This window comes from Piliocolobus tephrosceles, chromosome 1, assembly GCF_002776525.5.
Source record: "Piliocolobus tephrosceles isolate RC106 chromosome 1, ASM277652v3, whole genome shotgun sequence".
Lineage (NCBI taxonomy): Eukaryota > Metazoa > Chordata > Mammalia > Primates > Cercopithecidae > Piliocolobus > Piliocolobus tephrosceles.
The window spans coordinates 211,625,843-211,643,635 of record NC_045434.1 but is presented as its reverse complement, the minus strand read 5'-3'; the positions used below and the strand labels follow the sequence as shown (position 1 = coordinate 211,643,635).

The 17,793-nt window shown below is 43.0% G+C and overlaps 1 protein-coding gene across 3 annotated transcripts in view; it reads left to right on the top strand.

Annotated features, from left to right (window-relative positions):
• Nucleotides 1–17,793, top strand: part of KIF1B (kinesin family member 1B) — a 178,760-nt gene that overhangs the window by 12,106 nt on the left and 148,861 nt on the right. For all 3 annotated transcript variants that reach the window (XM_026449767.1, XM_023215308.2, XM_023215309.3), the window contains exon 2: nucleotides 10,209–10,389. In XM_026449767.1, the coding sequence (XP_026305552.1) occupies nucleotides 10,284–10,389 (106 nt within the window). In that variant the 5' untranslated portion in view covers nucleotides 10,209–10,283. The remainder of the gene's footprint in view (nucleotides 1–10,208; nucleotides 10,390–17,793) is intronic.

Genomic DNA, 17,793 nt, shown 5'->3' with positions numbered 1-17,793 from the left:
AAGTGCCTTTGAGAGAATTCTACAAGATAAAAATTAAGCAATTGGGCAAAAATTGAGAAAAATTCAAATGAATTAGACCTAAATGTTTTATTGTCTCTTTAATGTTAGTGAATGCTTTGGAATTTTTGCTCCATTCCACTTTCCTAATGCTTCCAATTGTATGTCATAAGGAAAAGTGCTCAGAGGAGCAGTTTAGAACTCAGGCTGTGTAAGTGATTTAGAGTATGTATGGTTACCTTTTCTACCTGTCTTTCTGCTCTGGTTTTCAAAACTTGGAAGATGTATTGTTTTGCTAATTATTGAGAAGTGTTGTTTTCCTTTAACTTCTTAAAAATACTCTGTAGGCCGGGTGCGGTGGCTCACGCCTGTAATTCCAGCACTTTGGGAGGCCGTGGTGGGCGGATCACAAGGTTAGGAGTTTGAGACCAGCCTGGCCAACATAGTGAAACCCTGTCTCTACTAAAAATACAAAAATTAGCCAGGTGTGGTGAAACATACCTGTAGTCCCAGCTACTTGGGAGACTGAGGCAGGAGAATCGCTTGAACCTGGGAGGTAGAGGTTTCAGTGAGCCGAGACGGCTGTTGCACTCCATCTAGCCTGGGTGACAGAGCAAGACTCTGTCTCAAAAACAAAACAAAACCACAAAACAAAAAACACTTCTGTAAAATTATTGTTTCTCGCTGGGTTTTAAACTTGATTTCAGACTTCCATAAGTAATTCTTTAAAGGAGCAAGGAGTTTTAAAGCTGTAGGTCTTTGATGGATGTCTATTATAATAGAGATACTGTTTATAGTAGTAGAGAAGTAACAGGATAACTTTCTGTAGTCCACTTAACTGTAGCTTCCAATGACTGGATAAATTTTTCACTAAATTTTGAAGATGGTTGCAAGTTTTTTTTTTTTTTTTTTTTTAGATGCCGTCTCGCTCTGTTGGCAGGCTGGAGTGCAGTGGTGTGATCTCAGCTCACTGCAACCTTTGCCTCCCAGGTTTAAGCAGTTCTCCTGCCTCAGCTTCCCAAGTAGCTAGGACTACAGGCATGTACAACCACACCCAGCTAATTTTTGTATTTCTAGTAGAGACAGGGTTTCACCACATTGGCCAGGATGGTCTTGATCTCTTGACCTCGTGATCCGCCCACCTCGGCCTCCCAAAGTGCTGGGATTACAGGTGTGAGCCACTGTGCCTGGCCTGAAGGTTTTACCATGAGAAAGTAAAATCAGAAACAATATTTAGGTTTAGGTTGTTTTGGGAAAGTAATTAGATACAAACTTCTAAAAAGGATAGATGTTATTACTACACCACAATGCCTGGCTAATTTTTCAGTTTTTTGTAAATAGGGTTTCACGTGTTGCCTAGGCTGATCTTGAACTCCTGGGCTCAAGCCATCTGCCTGCCTTGGCCTCTGAAAGTTGCCAGAATTACAGCAGGTGTGAGCCATAGTGTACAGCCCTAACCATGGTTTTTGTTTGTTTCTTTGTTTGTTAGAGATAGAGTCTCGCTCTGTCGCCCAGGCTGGAGTGCAGTGGTGTGATAGCTCACTGCAACCTCCACCTCCTGGGTTTAGACAGTTCTCCTGCCTCAGCCTCCTGAGAGGCTGGGTTTACAGGTACGTGTCACCACGCCTGGCTAATTTTTTGTATTTTTAGGAGAGATGGGGTTTCACCGTGTTAGCCAGAATGGTCTTGATTTCCTGACCTTGTGATCCGCCTGCCTTGGCCTCCCAAAGTGCTGGGATTACAGGTGTGAGCCACCGTGCCCAGCTTAGTTTGTGTTTTTTAAGAGATGTTGTTGGCTCTGTTGTCCAAACCCGAGTGCAGTGCTGGAATCATGGCTAATTGCTGCCTCCAACTCCTGGGCTCAAGTGATCTATCCACTTCAGCCTCTCAAGTAGCTGAGATTACCGGTGCATGCCACTACACCCAGCTAATTGAAACAAAAGTGTTTTTTAGTAGAGAGTATCTCTCAATATGTTGCCCAAGCTGGTCTTGAACTTCTGGCCTCAAGCGATTCTTTCACTTCAGCCTCCCAAAGTGTTGGAATTATAGGCGTAGGAGGCACCATGCCTGGCCCCAATTTGTTTTTTATTTAATGCTATTTAAATGTTAGTTTGTTGGCATTGAATAAATAGGAATTCAACCAAAAAGATTAGCTATTGTATTCAAGACCCATCCTGTGTTGTAGGGCAGCTGTCCCCATTATTTTCGGCCCCAGGGACTGGTTTTGTGGAAGGCAGTTTTTCCACGGACGGGTTGGGGGGATGGTCTCAGGATGAAACTGTTCCACCTCAGATCATCAGGCATTAGTTAGATTCTCATAAGGAGCGTGCAACCTAAATCCCTCACATGCACAGTTCACAGTAAGGTTTGCACTTCTATGAGACTTTGATGCCACCACTGATCTCACAGGAGGAGGAGCTCAGGCAATAATGCTCACTTGCCCACCGCTCACCTCCTGCTGTGTGGCCTGGTTTTTAACAGGCCATAGACCTGTACCACTCTGTCGCCTGGGGGTTGAGGACCCCTCTTGTAGGGGATTGGAAACTTGACTAAGGCCTGGTGTGGTGGGACGAGCCTTGTAGTCCCAGCTACTCGAGGCTGAGGCTGCAGTGAGCTGAGGTGATTCCACTGCACTCCAGTCTAGGTGGACAGAGTGAGGTCTTGTCTCAAACAAACAAAAAATTAGCCGGGCATGGTGGTGCACGCCTGTAGCTCCAGCTGCTCGGGAAACTGAGGCAAGAGAGTCGCTTGAGCCTGGGAGGTTGAGGCTGCAGTGAGCCATGATTCCCTTGATAGAACAAGACCTTGTCTGAAAAAAACAACAAAGCAACAAAAATAGTAATTTATTCTCCCTTGAGTAAGGTCAATGATTTGAAAAGTATTAAATAGAGAAGCAATTGTATTTGGTTTTGGGGTGGGGAGAATCTATCAAGACTTTAGATAGGGGCAAGTGAGAAGGTTCTGGAAGAATAAATTGGAATTTGAAAAGAACAAGACGAAGGAAACAGTGGGGAAAGGGAAAGTTGGAGCAAAAACACAGGGGCAGAAAAACTTGGGATGCATTCTGGAAGCCCTCTGGTGGGTGGTTGTAAAAGAATGTGGCTGGAAGGCAGTGTTCATGTGGGCTTGTAAAAATAGGTGGTTTATGTTGCAGAACACTTTGAATGCCATTGTGGGGAGTTCAGTCATTGCTTGGTAGACAGGAGGGGAACTTGGAGGATTTTGAAGTGGACAGTGACGGAAATAGGTGTGTACTTCAGGAAGGTGAATCTTGGCAGTATTGTGTGGTACAGATAGGGCAGATGAAAAGGGATAATTCACCTAATTGGGTAACTGTGGTAAAGATAATAAAAAAGATTTTAAAAAATGAAAATGGGAATATTGTGTAGTATGGATAGGGTAGGAAGAAGAGAGAGAAAGCTGGTTAAGAAGGCCTTGGGTGAGAAGTATTGAAAGCCTAAGAGGTAATGGTGGTGGTAGAAATGGAGAGATTTTATAGATATGTCATGAATTTAGTGACTGATTAGATGGATAGACAAAGCAAGCTTTTAGCCAGTGTGAGAACAGCAGAATGGTGAGAACATTAAAAAGAAATAGAAAGGAGGTCAAAGAGCTGGTATTGTTTTGGGGGAGAGAGGTTTTGGCTTGAGTTGTGTGAGACTGAATGAAATGCTGGAAGGCTAGCTAGGTAGAGGAGTCAGGTAGTCTGTAGAAAAACGTGTGTATGGGGACATTCGGTATTAGAGATGTTAATGTTTTGGTTCATAGTTACAAATACATAGTATTTTATATCTAAAGCCCACCAAGGAGGTTTCAGCACTTTGGTAGGTCCTAGGTAGAATACGAAAGAAAAAAGTTTTGTTTTGTTTTTTAAAATTTAAATATCTACGGTATTCAACAACTATCAACATTTTGGCAATCTTGTTCTGTCATCCCCTAACAAATTCCTTAATATCATCTAATACCCAGCCTGTCTTCAGACTACCCTGATTATCTAAAAAATATATTTTTAGGTAGGGTGTGGTGGTTCACACCTGTAATCCCAGCACTCGAAGGCTGAGGCTGGAAGATTGCATGAGTCCAGAAGTTCGAGACCAGCCTGGGCAACATAGCAAAACCCTGTCCCTACTAAAAATACAAAAAGCTAGCCAGGCATGGTGGCATGTGCCTGTAATCCCAGCTACTCGGGAGGCTGAGGTGGGAGAATCACCTGAGCCCAGGAGGTCAAGGCTGCAGTGAGCTGAGATCATACCCCTGCACTCCCTCCCCAGCCTGGGCAACCAGAGTGAGACCCTGTCTCAAAAACAAACAAACAAACAAACAAAAACATTGTACTTGGTTGATAAATAATACAAGTCTCTCTTTTTTTTTTTTTTTTGAGACAGTCTCGCTCTCTCACCAGGCTAGAGTGCAGTGTTGCGATCTTGGCTCACTGCAACCTCTGCCTCCCGGGTTCAAACAGTTCTCCTGCCTCAGCTCCCAAGTAGCTGGGATTACAGGTGCATGTCACCACGCTCGGCTAATTTTTGTGCTTTAGTAGAGACGGGGTTTCACCATGTTGACCAGGATGGTCTTGATCTCTTGACCCCGTGATCCACCCATCTCAGCCTCCCAAAGTGCCAGGATGACAAGCATGAGCCACCATGCCTGGCCAACAAGCCCAGGGTTATAAAACCCTGTCTCCCCGATTATGCTGTTTGAAGAAACTGGTTGATTTGTTCTGGAGATTGTATCATATACTGAATTTGCCTGTTTACATCTTTGATGTGTCATCTAAGTTGCTTCTTTCCTCCCTATATGTCTTCTAAACTGGTAGTCAGATCTAAAGCTTGATTTTATTCAGGGGTTGGTTTTTTAAAAAGTTTTTATTTTAAGAGGAGTAGGGCAAGAATACTTACTAAGCTGTGTATTTCCTTTGTTCGAGACCAGCCTGGCCAACATGATGAAACCCCATCTCTACTAAAAACACACAAATTAGCCCGGTGTTGTGTTGGGCACCTGTAATCCCAGCTGCTTGGGAGGCTGAGGCAGGAGAATCGCTTGAACCTGTGAGGTTGAGACTGCACTGAGCTAAGATCGTGCCACTGCACTTCAGCCTGGGTAATAAGAGCGAAACTTCGTCTCAAAAAAAATAAAGAGTTGGGAAAAGGTAACATTCTATAATTCTTTCATTTCTTCTGCATTTATTAGCTAGAATTTTTCTGTAAATAACTTACCCTCGGCCAGGTGTGGTGGCTTACACCTGTAATCCTAGCACTTTGGGAGACGGAGGCAGGCAGATCACCTGAGGTCAGGAGTTTGAGACCAGCCTGGCCAGCATCGTGAAATCCCGTCTCTACTAAAACTACAAAAATTACCTGGGCGTGGTAGTGGGCTTCTGTAATCCCAGCTACTCAGGAGGCTAAGGCAGGAGAATTGCTTGAATCCAGGAGGAGGTTGTTGCAGTGAGCTAAGATCATGTCATTGCACTCCAGCCTGACCTGGGTGACAGAGTGAGACTCCATCTCAAAAAAAAGAAAAGAAAAGAAAAGAAAAGAAAAGAAAAAAAAAAAAAAGAACTTACCCTCATTGACTATTTGCTTATCCTGGAATATTTTATAGAGGCTATACAGACTAAATGTATGCTTACTTCTGTTTTATTTGCTGTTTTCAGGATAATGCATCTTTTTCTCTCTGTAACCATTGATATATTAATGAATTTTTTTTTTAAAAAGTATCATAAACTTACGAATTTATAGATTTGGTTTTTAAAAATCAATTTGCAGTCATTTTTTTACATGTTAGGAACAACAAAACGTTCTTGCTATTGGAAGTGACATTGAAAGTCACGCTTTAGAGGGGTTGATCTTACAACAGGGTTAAGCAGTGGTTTAAAGCAGTGCTTCTTAGCTGGGTATTTGTAACATAATCTTTGAAAATTAACCCAAATCAACAAATCCATGTCTGGGGCCCATCTGGAAACTGTTGAATACCAGACTAGGAGAGTCTAGACTCCTTTGTTTTTCAAAAGACCCCCGTGTCATTCTGTTTCATACAACTCTGTTTAAGGACTATTGGATCAAAGATTAAAAGCTCAAACAACAGTCCAGCTATTATAAGTATCCTAGGTATGTGGTAGTAAGGACATGGATTGAGGTAATGTCAGTGGGAATGAGAGGAAGGAAGGGATAGAATAAAGCAACTTTATATCTTAAAAGTTTCCATATGGTATTTTGTGAATAATGTTGGTAATAATACAAGGTTTCAAAGAGTAGTGACAAAGATGACTCCAACATTTATGGTATTGGGGCTTGGGAGAGTACTGTTGATAGACAAGGGTAGCTTGGCAGAGATTGCTAGTTTAGGGGAGAAGATAATGGGTTTTTGGACAAGAGGAGAGTTAAGATGATGGCTGTATTTCAAAGGGAACTCTAGGAGGTTGGAATGTGTTTTATGTCTTGCTTTTTCTGAATGCATCATTCATTCTCTTGGCATAGTACTCAACTAGTGAATATAAGTCATGCTATATTTATTGGGAAGGTTAATAAATGCTAAGTTCTCATTTGATGCATGTAATCATAAAAATATTTGATATTTAAATAAAGAACCATCAGTTTAATGTAAAATAAAATGGGAAACAGACTAGAAAAAATATTGTAGCAAATAGAAAAAGATTAATATAAAAATATGTAAACATTTGAAAAAATAATCAGTAAACTGGGCAAAGGACTTTTTTTTTTTTTTTTGAGGCGGAGTCTCACTCTGTCACCCAGGCTGGAGTGCAATGGCGCGATCTCGGCTCACTGCAAGCTCCGCCTCCTGGGTTCACGCCATTCTCCTGCCTCAGCCTCCCAAGTAGCTGGGACTACAGGCGCCGCCACCTCGCCCGGCTAGTTTTTTGTATTTTTTAGTAGAGACGGGGTTTCACCGTGTTAGCCAGGATGGTCTCGATCTCCTGACCTCGTGATCCGCCCGCCTCGGCCTCCCAAAGTGCAGGGATTACAGGCGTGAGCCACCACGCCCGGCCTGGGCAAAGGACTTAAACAGATAATTCTCACAACTGGGAAATATATTTCATTAATTCATTTCATCAACATTTACTGAACTCTTATGTCAGGTACTGTTGTAAGTGCTAGCCAGCAAGAGAGGAGATCTCCGAGCATTCTGATTCTGGTGGTAGAGTGAGAGACTGTGAGAGATGGACAGTAGACATGCTCCAAAAAACAAGAATTTCAAATAGCGATGACGCTATTAAGAAAATTAGGGGGCCAGGCGCGGTGGCTCAAGCCTGTAATCCCAGCACTTTGGGAGGCCGAGACGGGCGGATCACGAGGTCAGGAGATCGAGACCATCCTGGCTAACATGGTGAAATCCCGTCTCTACTAAAAAATACAAAAAACTAGCCGGGCGAGGTGGTGGGCGCCTGTAGTCCCAGCTACTCCAGAGGCTGAGGGAGGAGAATGGCGTAAACCCGGGAGGAGGAGCTTGCAGTGAGCTGAGATCCGGCCACTGCACTCCAGCCTGGGTGACAGAGCCAGACTCCGTCTCAAAAAAAAAAAAGAAAATTAGGGGCCAGATATGGTGGCTCACACCTGTAATCCCAGCACTTTGGAAGCCTGAGGCAGGAGTTTGAGAACAGACTGGGCAACATAACAAGACTTTGTCTCTACAAATAAAATAAAATATTAGTTGGGTGTGTTGGTGTGTGCCTATAGTCGCAGCTATTTGGGAGGCTGAGGTGAGAGGATCACTTGAGCCCAGGAGTTCAAGGTTACAGTGAGCTATGATTGTGCCACTGTACGGTAGCCTGGACAGGTAGCATTGAGGTAGAGAGTGACTTTGGTTTTTATTTTATTTATTTTTCCTTTTCTTGGGAACACATCGGTTATAGTGTTGTGTAGTTGGAGGTTAGCATTCCTAATTATCTGGAAAAAATGTTGGTCAGATTTAAGTTCTGTAATGGTTCCTGTTAATTGGATTCGTAATTACTTTTCTTTTTTAGATTTTTCCTTTGTTTGGTTATTCTTGAAAAAGATTCTATATTGGATACAGTGTAGAGTTTTTTCTGACTAGAAAAATTGGTTGTTTCTTTTCTTTCTTTTTTTTTTTTTTTGAGACGGAGTCTCACTCTGTGGCCCAGGCTGGAGTGCAGTGGGGCGATCTCAGCTCATTGCAACCTCTACCTCCTGGGTTCAAGCGATTCTCCTGCCTTAGCCTCCCGAGTAGCTGGGATTACAGGTACGTGCCACCACACCTGGCTAATTTTTGTGTTTTTAGTAGAGACGGGGTTTTACCATGTTGGCCAGGCTGGTCTTGAACTCCTGACCTCAAGTAATCCACCTGCCTTGGCCTCCCAAAGTGCTGGGATTACAGGCATGAGCCACCGCACCCTGCCGGTTGTTTCTTACAGAAGTTACTTATTTGGATTCTTTTCACACAGTAGTGTTGGCTTTCTTCTGTTGGGAGGGAAACTATTCCTCTAAAAAATGTTCACATTTTTCCTATTACTTCATTCAGTAGTGAAATGTAATGATTTGACTCTGCCATGAGTCAGTGATATATCTGAGGGATCTTCGAAGTTAAAGGAAATTGACTGGGCGCAGTGGCTCACTCTTGTAATCCCAGCACTTCGGGAGCCCGAGGCAGGTGAATGTGAGGTGAGGAGTTCGAAACTGGCCTCGTTGACATGGTGAAACCCCATCTCTACTAAAAATACAAAAATTAGCTGGGCATGGTGGCGCACGCTGGTAATCTAATCCCAGCTACTCGGGAGGCTGAGGCAGGAGAATTGTTGAATCTGGGAGGCAGAGGTTGCAGTGAGCCAAGGTTGTGACATTGCACTCCAGCCTGGGTGACAAGAGCAAAACTCCGTCTTAAAAAAACACAAAACAAAAGAAAACCTAGAAGTTAGAAGAAATCACTGCATGGTTAAAGGAATTGAGTAGAAAGTGTCTTTGTCCTTTGCTGTTTAATTACACAGTATATACATCATGTAACCAAATGTTTCAAACTATAATTAACGTATAGAGAGTTCAGTGCACTTTTTTTTTTTTTTTTTTGAGATGATGTCTTGCCTTGTTGCCCAGGCTGGAGTGCAGTGGTACGATCTCAGGCTCATTGCAGCCTCCACCTCCTGGGTTCAAGCAATTCTTCTGCCTCAGCCTCCCCAGTAGCTGGGATCACAGGCGCACACCACCATGCCTGGCTAATTTTTGTATTTTTAGTAGAGATGGGGTTTTACCATGTTGGCCAGGCTGGTCTTGAACTCCTGACCTCAAGTGATCCACCAAGCTTGACTTCCCAAAGTGCTGGGATTAGAGGCATGAGCCACCACATCTGGCCCAACGCCCTTCTTTAAAGAGAAGTAGTAAGTGATTTGCCCATGGAAAGTTATCTGTTTAAGGAACTTCTTTAGCAAATAAACATTTTGTATTTTCATTTATTATTGAAGATTGATCCAGAAACACAGAGAGAGAGAGAGATACGTGTTACTTTGTAGTTACATTTTTTATTAATAAGTAGGGACTTTTTAGGTATAAGAAGGAGATAATAGAAAAGGAAAACAAATTTTAGTCTTCAATTTTCTATTTAATAATTTACTGTTGGGAATATAAGATTTGTGGGGGAGGCCATGCACGGTGGTGTGTGCCTGTAGTCCGAGCTACTTGGAAGACTGAGGCAGGAGGATCACTTGAACCCTGGAGTTCAAAAACCAACATAACAAGACCCCGTCTCTTGAAAAACAAAACAAAACAAACAAAAAAGGATTTGTGGCCGGGCACGGTGGCTCAAGCCTGTAATCCCAGCACTTTGGGAGGCCGAGACGGGTGGATCACGAGGTCAGGAGATCGAGACCATCCTGGCTAACCCAGTGAAACCCCGTCTCTACTAAAAAAAAATACAAAAAAACTAACTGGGCGAGGTGGCGGGCGCCTGTAGTCCCAGCTACTCGGGAGGCTGAGGCAGGAGAATGGCGTGAACCCGGGAGGCGGAGTTTGCAGTGAGCCGAGATCGCGCCACTGCACTCCAACCTGGACGACAGAGCGAGATTCCGTCTCAAAATAAATAAATTAATTAATTAAAATAAAAAGATTTGCATGGGAGAAATGGGATGAACATCGTTTTTATAAATGGAAACAGAAATAGAACTAAGATAGTAGTTGTTACGCTTAAGTTAGCCCATGCTTGCTTTAATTCTGACTACCTCATATGGAATTTTTTTCTTTTCAAAGGAAACTTGGCTGTAACTTCAAAAGAAGATTTGGTTCTTTATTTCTGGACTGCATATATATAACAAGGTCATTAAAATGTCGGGAGCCTCAGTGAAGGTGGCTGTCCGGGTAAGGCCCTTCAATTCTCGAGAGACCAGCAAGGAATCCAAATGCATCATTCAGATGCAAGGCAACTCGACCAGTGAGTACATGTTGTTTTCTCTCAGCTGTGTATCTTTCCTTTCTTCCTTTCCCTGTCTTCTTGCTGTGTTCAGAATAGATGAACATTTGTATGTTAACACTTTGAACTTTGCTATTGTGAATGATCCATTGAATGTTTTCCCCTCTGTGGTGTTTGCTGTAGTATATTTAAATATGGACTATTTATTTTATCCCGTACATTTGAGAAACCCTGAATAACTGAACTAATTTAGCAAGTGTTTATGCTTGTTAAATTGAAATTTTAATGATAATAAAGGTATAGACAGTGCTTTTTGCTGAGTCCTAATGTGAAATATACCTATCAAGGCTGCAAGATTCATTGTTTTTCTTTCTAGATTTTAAATGATACTTGATTTTGCCAAGATGATCTGAGAACTTTTCAGTGATTTTGAGTTGGGCAATGGATACAATATATAGTAAACTTACACATTATTACTAAAATTATCAGTAATTGCTTCATAGTTTGTTTCTCTGTAGAATTGCTTAGGGAAAAAATGAATTAAGTTTTTTTTTATACCTGTACTACCAAATTTCTTGATATGGTTCATAGGCAAATTATCAATTAAAATAGAGATAGGCTCTACTGTCTTTAAATGTAATTTTTTGATACAGAAGAATCATCACCCTTTCAGACACAAGTTAATGCTGAAGTACACATTCTAACCTCATTAGCTTATGCTCCATTTGCCAATGTTCTGTGTAGAGGATTTCACTGGTGGAAATGTTTGTTCCACCAAAATCTAGCTAGATATTGCAGCCCACATTTCAGGTAGTTCACATACAACTTTGAATGTTCCATTGCTTATACTCTTCTCTGAACTTGACAGATAAGGGCTTGTAACAATCTTTTTTTAAAAAAATATTTGAAGGCTGGGTGTGGTGGCTAATGCCTGTAATCCCAGCACTTTGGGAGGCCGGGGCAGGAGGATTACTTGAGTCTAGGAGTTGAGGCTGCAGTGAGCTGTGTTCTTGTCACTGCACTTCAGACTGGGCAATAGAGCAAGACCCTGCTTCAAAAAAAGGGTCTGTTTTTGAGACACCCCATGTATATATTTTAAAAAAACTTAAAAGTGGAAGGCTAAATAACTGTACCATTGTAGTTCACTCTTCCATGTCAATATTGCCAACAGTTCTGTGAATTATATCCTATGAAAAATTGTCAAAGAAAAAGAGATGCAAAAGTCAACATTGAATTGGATACTTTAAACCGGTGAACTTTATGGTATATAAATTGTATCTCAATAAAGCTTTTTTTTTTCTCTCTTTTTTGAGATGGAGTCTCACTCTGTCACCCAGGCTGGAGAGCAGGCATGATCTCAGGGGCCTGCCACCACACCTGGCTAATTTTTGTATTTTTAGTAGAGACAGGGTTTCACCATGTTGGCCAGGCTGGTCTCAAACTCCTGACCTCAGGTGATCCACCCACCTCAGCCTTGCAACGTGCTGGGATTACAGGTGTGACCCACTGCGCCTGGCCAAGTTTTGGTTTCCTCAACTATAAACTGGAGGTAATATTACATATTTTACTTATATATGGCTACCAAAGAGGGTTGTTTTCAGTACAATGCTGAATGCCTACTGGCTTTTCCACCATACTTTGTCCAAAACCTTTCTAGACAATAGGCTGAGTGGCTCTGCTCTGCCTTGAGTATCCTTCCAACCCTTCTATCCGATTTGCAAGTTTGCTATAATGTTAGGCTGTAGGGATCACAGAGTTATACCATGGGACCCTGCTCTTAAGGAACTTTTTTTTTTTTTTGAGCTAGAATCTCACATTGTCATCCAGGCTGGAGTGCAGTTGTGTGATCTGGCTCATGGCAACCTCTGTCTCTTGGGTTCAAGCAATTCTCCTGCCTCAGTGTCTTGAGTAGTTGGGATTACTGGCACTCGCCACTATGCCTGGCTCATTTTTATGTTTTTAGTGGAGATGTAGTTTCACCAGGTTGGCCAGGCTCATTGCAAACTCCTGCCTTCAAGTGATCCATCTGCCTTGGCCCCCTCAGAGTGCTGGGATTATGGGCATGAACTGTCGCGCCTGGCTGTTTTTTTGGTTTTTCTTTTTTTGTTTTTGAGACAAGGTCTCTCTCTGTCACGCAGGCTGTAGTGCAGTGGTGCAATCATGGCTCACCACAGCCTTGACCTTCTAGGTTCAATCAATCCTCTTGTCTCAGCCTCCCAAGTAGCTGGGACTACAGGCATGTGCCACTATGCCCAGCTAGTTTTTTTCTATTTTCTGTAGAGACGAGGGCTCACTGTATTGTGTAGGCTGGTCTTGAATTCCTGGGCTTGAGCGATCCTCACCTTGGCCTCCCAAAGTCTTGGGATTGCAGGTATGAGCCACTGTACCCAGCCTCCCTTAAATAGGTTTTAAAATTTGTGGTTGGAGAGACTAGACATATTAAAATAAGTTCTTTTTTTCTTTTCTTTTCTTTTTCTTTTTTTGAAACGGAGTTTTGCTCTGTCACCCAGGCTGAAGTGCAGTGGTGTGGTCTCTGGGAGACCAGCGGCTGGTCTCCCACTCCTGATCTGAAACCTCTGCCTCTCGGGTTCAAGTGATTCTTCTGCCTCAGACTCCCGAGTAGCTGGAATTACAGGCACCTGCCACCACACCTGGCTAATTTTTGTTTTTTGTTTTTTTTTTTTTTGAGACGGAGTCTCACTCTGTCGCCCAGGCTGGAGTGCAGTGGCCGGATCTCAGCTCACTGCAAGCTCCATCTCCCGGATTTATGCCATTCTCCTGCCTCAGCATCCCGAGTAGCTGGGACTACAGGTGCCCGCCACCTCGCCTGCCTAGATTTTTGTATTTTTTAGTAGAGACGGGGTTTCACTGTGTTAGCCAGGATGGTCTCCATCTCCTGACCTCGTGATCCGCCTGTCTCGGCCTCCCAAAGTGCTGGGATTATAGGCTTGAGCCACCGCGCCCAGCCAATTTTTGTATTTTTGTATTTTTTTTTTTTTTTGAGACGGAGTCTCATTCTGTCGCCCAGGCTGGAGTGCAGTGGCCGGATCTCAGCTCACTGCAAGCTCTGCCTCCCGGGTTTACGCCATTCTCCTGCCTCAGCCTCCCGAATAGCTGGGACTACAGGCGCCCGCCACCTCGCCCGGCTAGTTTTTTTGTATTTTTTAGTAGAGACGGGGTTTCACCGTGTTAGCCAGGATGGTCTCGATCTCCTGACCTCGTGATCCGCCCGTCTCGGCCTCCCAAAGTGCTGGGATTACAGGCTTGAGCCACCGCGCCCAGCCAATTTTTGTATTTTTAATAGAGATGGGGTCTCACCATGTTGGCCAGGCTGGTCTTGAACTCCTGACCTCAGGTCGTCCGCCTGCCTCAGCCTCCCAAAATGCTGGGATTACAGGTGTGAGCCACTGTGCTCGGCCAAGATAATTTCAATACAGGATAAAAAGTGATCAAAGTGGTAGTTGTCATAACAAAGGATGATTATTTTATTTTAGTTTTTGAAACAGAATCTCACTCTTATTACCCAGGCTGGAGTACAGTGGCACCATCTCGGCTCACTGCATCTTCCTTCTCCTGGGCTCAAGAGATCCTCCCACCTCAGCCTCTGGAGTAGTTGGGACCACGGGTGTGCAGCACTATGCCTGGCAAATTTTTGTAGTTTTGGTAGAGATGGGGTCTCACCATGTTGTCTAGGCTGGTCTCCCACTCCTGAGCTCAAGCAGTCCACCTGCCTTGGCCTCCCAAAGTGCTGGGATTATGGGCATGAGCCACTGCACCCAGACAAAAAAAAAAAAAAAGAAAAAGGATTATTAGAAAGTATAGGCCAGGTGCAGTGACCCCATGCTTGTAATCCCTGCAGTTTGGGAGGCCGAGGTGAGTGGATCACCCAAGGTCAGGAGTTTGAGAACAGCCTGACCAACATGATGAAACCTTGCCTCTACTAAAAATACAAAAAATTGGCTGTGCATGGTGGAGTGTGCCTGTAATCCCAGCTGCTCAGGAAGCTGAGGCAGGAGAATCACTTGATTCACTTGAGCCACTGCACTCTAGCCTGGGCAACAAGACCAAAACACTGTCTCAAAAAAAAAAAAAAAAAAAAAAGGTGTAAATGTGAATTTGGCAAAGAGCAAATGTAAGGATTTATTGATGATAGATATTCCATTTAAACTGGACCTTGGGATGTAAGATTTAAACTAAACATATAGTATATTTGGGCTGAGCATGGTGGCTCAAGCCTGTAATCCCAGCACTTTGGGAGGCCGAGGCAGGTGGATCACGAGGTCAGGAGTTTGAGACCAGCCTGGCCAATATGGTGAAACCCCATCTCTACTAAAAATACAAAAATTAGCCTGGCATGGTGATGCACGCCTGGAGTCCCAGCTACTTGGGAGGCTGAGGTAGATGAATCACTTAAACCCTGGAGGTAGAGGTTGCAGAGAGCCAAGATTGTGCCACTGCACTCCAGCCTGAGTGGCAGAGCAAGACTCTATCTCAAAATAAACAAAAAAACAAACAAAACCATATGGTATATTTGGGAAAAATTTCAGAATTGTAGCTTATTAGAGCGTATTAGTGGTAGTGTTAGGACTAGATAATGGTACTCCTACCCTCAGCTGATTATAACACATTGTTTCCCTGCATGTACAATTTCGGCAGGAGTAATTTGTGACTTTTAAATTAGCATTAGTCTACTGAAACAAAAATCCTCAGTAGGTTAATCAGTCTTGCAAAAATGGCGGTTAGTTTTCTAGCTAAATACGTTGTCCTGGCTCCGAGATTTACAGTCAGTTTGGTTCCTTTGAAAGGTATCTGTTCTTCGAAAGCAATTAATCATATGAGAACCATTATATCTATTGTGTGAGGAACTTTTTTCTGTAGAATATTTGCATTTTCCGTTTTCTTTCTTTTTCTTTTTCTTTTTTTTTGAGACGGAGTCTCGCTCTGTCACCCAGGCTGGATTGCTGTGGCCGGATCTCAGTTCACTGCAAGCTCCGCCTCCCGGGTTCATGCCATTCTCCTACCTCAGCCTCCCAAGTAGCTGGGACTACAGGCGCCCCAAGTAGCTGGGACTACAGGCGCCCGCCACCTCGCCCGGCTAGTTTTTTGTATTTTTTAGTAGAGACGGGGTTTCACCGTGTTCGCCAGGATGGTCTCGATCTCCTGACCTCGTGATCCGCCCGTCTCGGCCTCCCAAAGTGCTGGGGTTACAGGCTTGAGCCACCGCGCCCGGCCTGCATTTTCCGTTTTCTACTTGTTTTCTGTTTCTGTTTTCAGCCTTCTATGGCAATTTATTAGTAATTTGACTAATATGTATGCCAAATAATTTTTAAGTGAGATATTTTTAACATTTGTGTGAAAGATGCTATGTTTAGAAAGTATTATTGATTTTTTTTTTTAAAAAACACCATTGGGCTTAGATTGGAAGTGGGCATGCATTTTGAACATAGACTTGTTGGAAATGAATATGCTATACACATGTGTTAGCTGCATTAAAAAGGCTGCTTTGCTGGCAAACTGGCCTGGACTGCTGCTCGCAAGGATTATAACTGATTGCAGATGGAATGCACTAGAATGTTTCTGCCATAAACTCTTATGAAAAAGTAGAAGAGTATGAAGAGTACTTTAGGGAATGTGCTAAATCTGAAAACTGAGAAGTAGCTATTTTATTTAAGCACTTTCTGGTCTTGGAGGAAATATTTTCCATGGCAAAAATAAATGTTACTGCCTTGACATTTGGAGTCCCAAGCACATACAAATAGCTCTGTTCAGTAATATCCCATTATATTCCAAGGTTCTCCCACTTTAGAAGCATTTCTTATTGTCTAATTACTTGGTAAAAAGGGAAATGAGCCAAAGTGAACGATCTAACCACTTACATTTGTGGTTAGGTTATTTGTGTAAATCTGGAGACATTAAACCTATATAAATGCACTCAAAAACAGGAGGTAGATGAAATTGGTTTTCACATATAATGTGAGGTACACTCCATCAAGTGACTGAACTGTGCTGTTTTACTTTATTTTTACCCACAAATTGTCTCTTGCCCTTTGGTGAATTTCATTCATATATTTAACAACCTTCCTTTGCCAGGATCTTTTTTTTCCCCAGCACCCAATCTTAGTTGGGATAGAAGTAGCTCTGACTCTTTTTTCCTGTTTATATATGTCTTACTGGCTTTTTTATTCACACATACATTTCTAAACCAAATGCCTCACAGCGTAACTGATAGAAATAATGATTTCACGTCCACTATTGAAAATCTGGGGCTGGGTGCAGTGACTCAATGCCTGTAATCCCAGCACGTTGGGAGGCTGAGGCAGGCGGATTGCTTGAGTCCAGGAGTTTGAGACTAGCCTAGGCAACGTGGCGAAACCCTGTCTCTACAAAAAATACAAAAAAGTTAGCTGGGTGTGGTGGTATGCACCTGTAGTCCTAGCTACTAGGGAGGCTGAGGTGGGAGGATCACTTGATTCCTGGAGGTCAAGGCTGCAGTGAGCTGTGATCACGCCACTGTGCTCTAGCCTGGGCAATGGAGTGAGATACTGTTTCAGGAAAAAAGAAAGAAAGAAAGAAAATTTGGGATGGAGGAAGGGCGAAATGGAGATTTGGAAAGAGAGTTTAGAAAGTAATGCATTTAGGTTGGGCACAGTGGCTCATGCCTATATCCTAGCACTTTGGGAGGCCAACGCCGGTGGATCACCTCAGGTCAGGATTTCGAGACCAGCCTGGGCAGCATGGTGAAATCTCATCTGTACTAAAAATACAAAAATTAGCCAGGTGTGGTGGCGGGCACCTGTAATCCCAGCTACTTGGGAGGCTGAGGCAGGAGAATCATTTGAACCCAGGAGGCAGAGGTTGCAGTGAACTGAGATGGTGCCATTGCACTCCATCCTGGGCGACAAGAGCAAAACTTTGTCTCAAAAATAAATAAATAAATAAATAAATAAATAAATAAATAAATAAATAATACAGAAAGTAATGCATTTAGGCCAGGTGTGGTGACTCATGCCTGTAATCTTAGCACTTTGGGAGCCTGAGATGCGCAGATTGCTTGAGCTCAGGAGTTGGAGACCAGCCTGGGCAACATGGCAAAACCCCATCTCTACTAAAAACACAAAAAATTAGCTGGGCATGGTGGTGCGCACCTGTGGTTGCAGCTACTCGGTGGGAAGATTTCTTGAGCCCGGGAGGTGGAGGTTGCAGTGAGCCAAGCTTGTGTCGCTGCACTCCAGCCTGGGTGAGACAGTAAGACCCCATCAAAAAAAAAAAAAAAAAAAAACCAAAAGAAAGCAATGCATTTAAATTTGTATACTTTTTCTAGTATAAATTACTATAACCACATGAAAATAAATGTAAATGCATGTAAATTATGAACATTGTGAATAATAAAGAAATGAGAAAGAAAAGTCATCTGTATTCTTACCT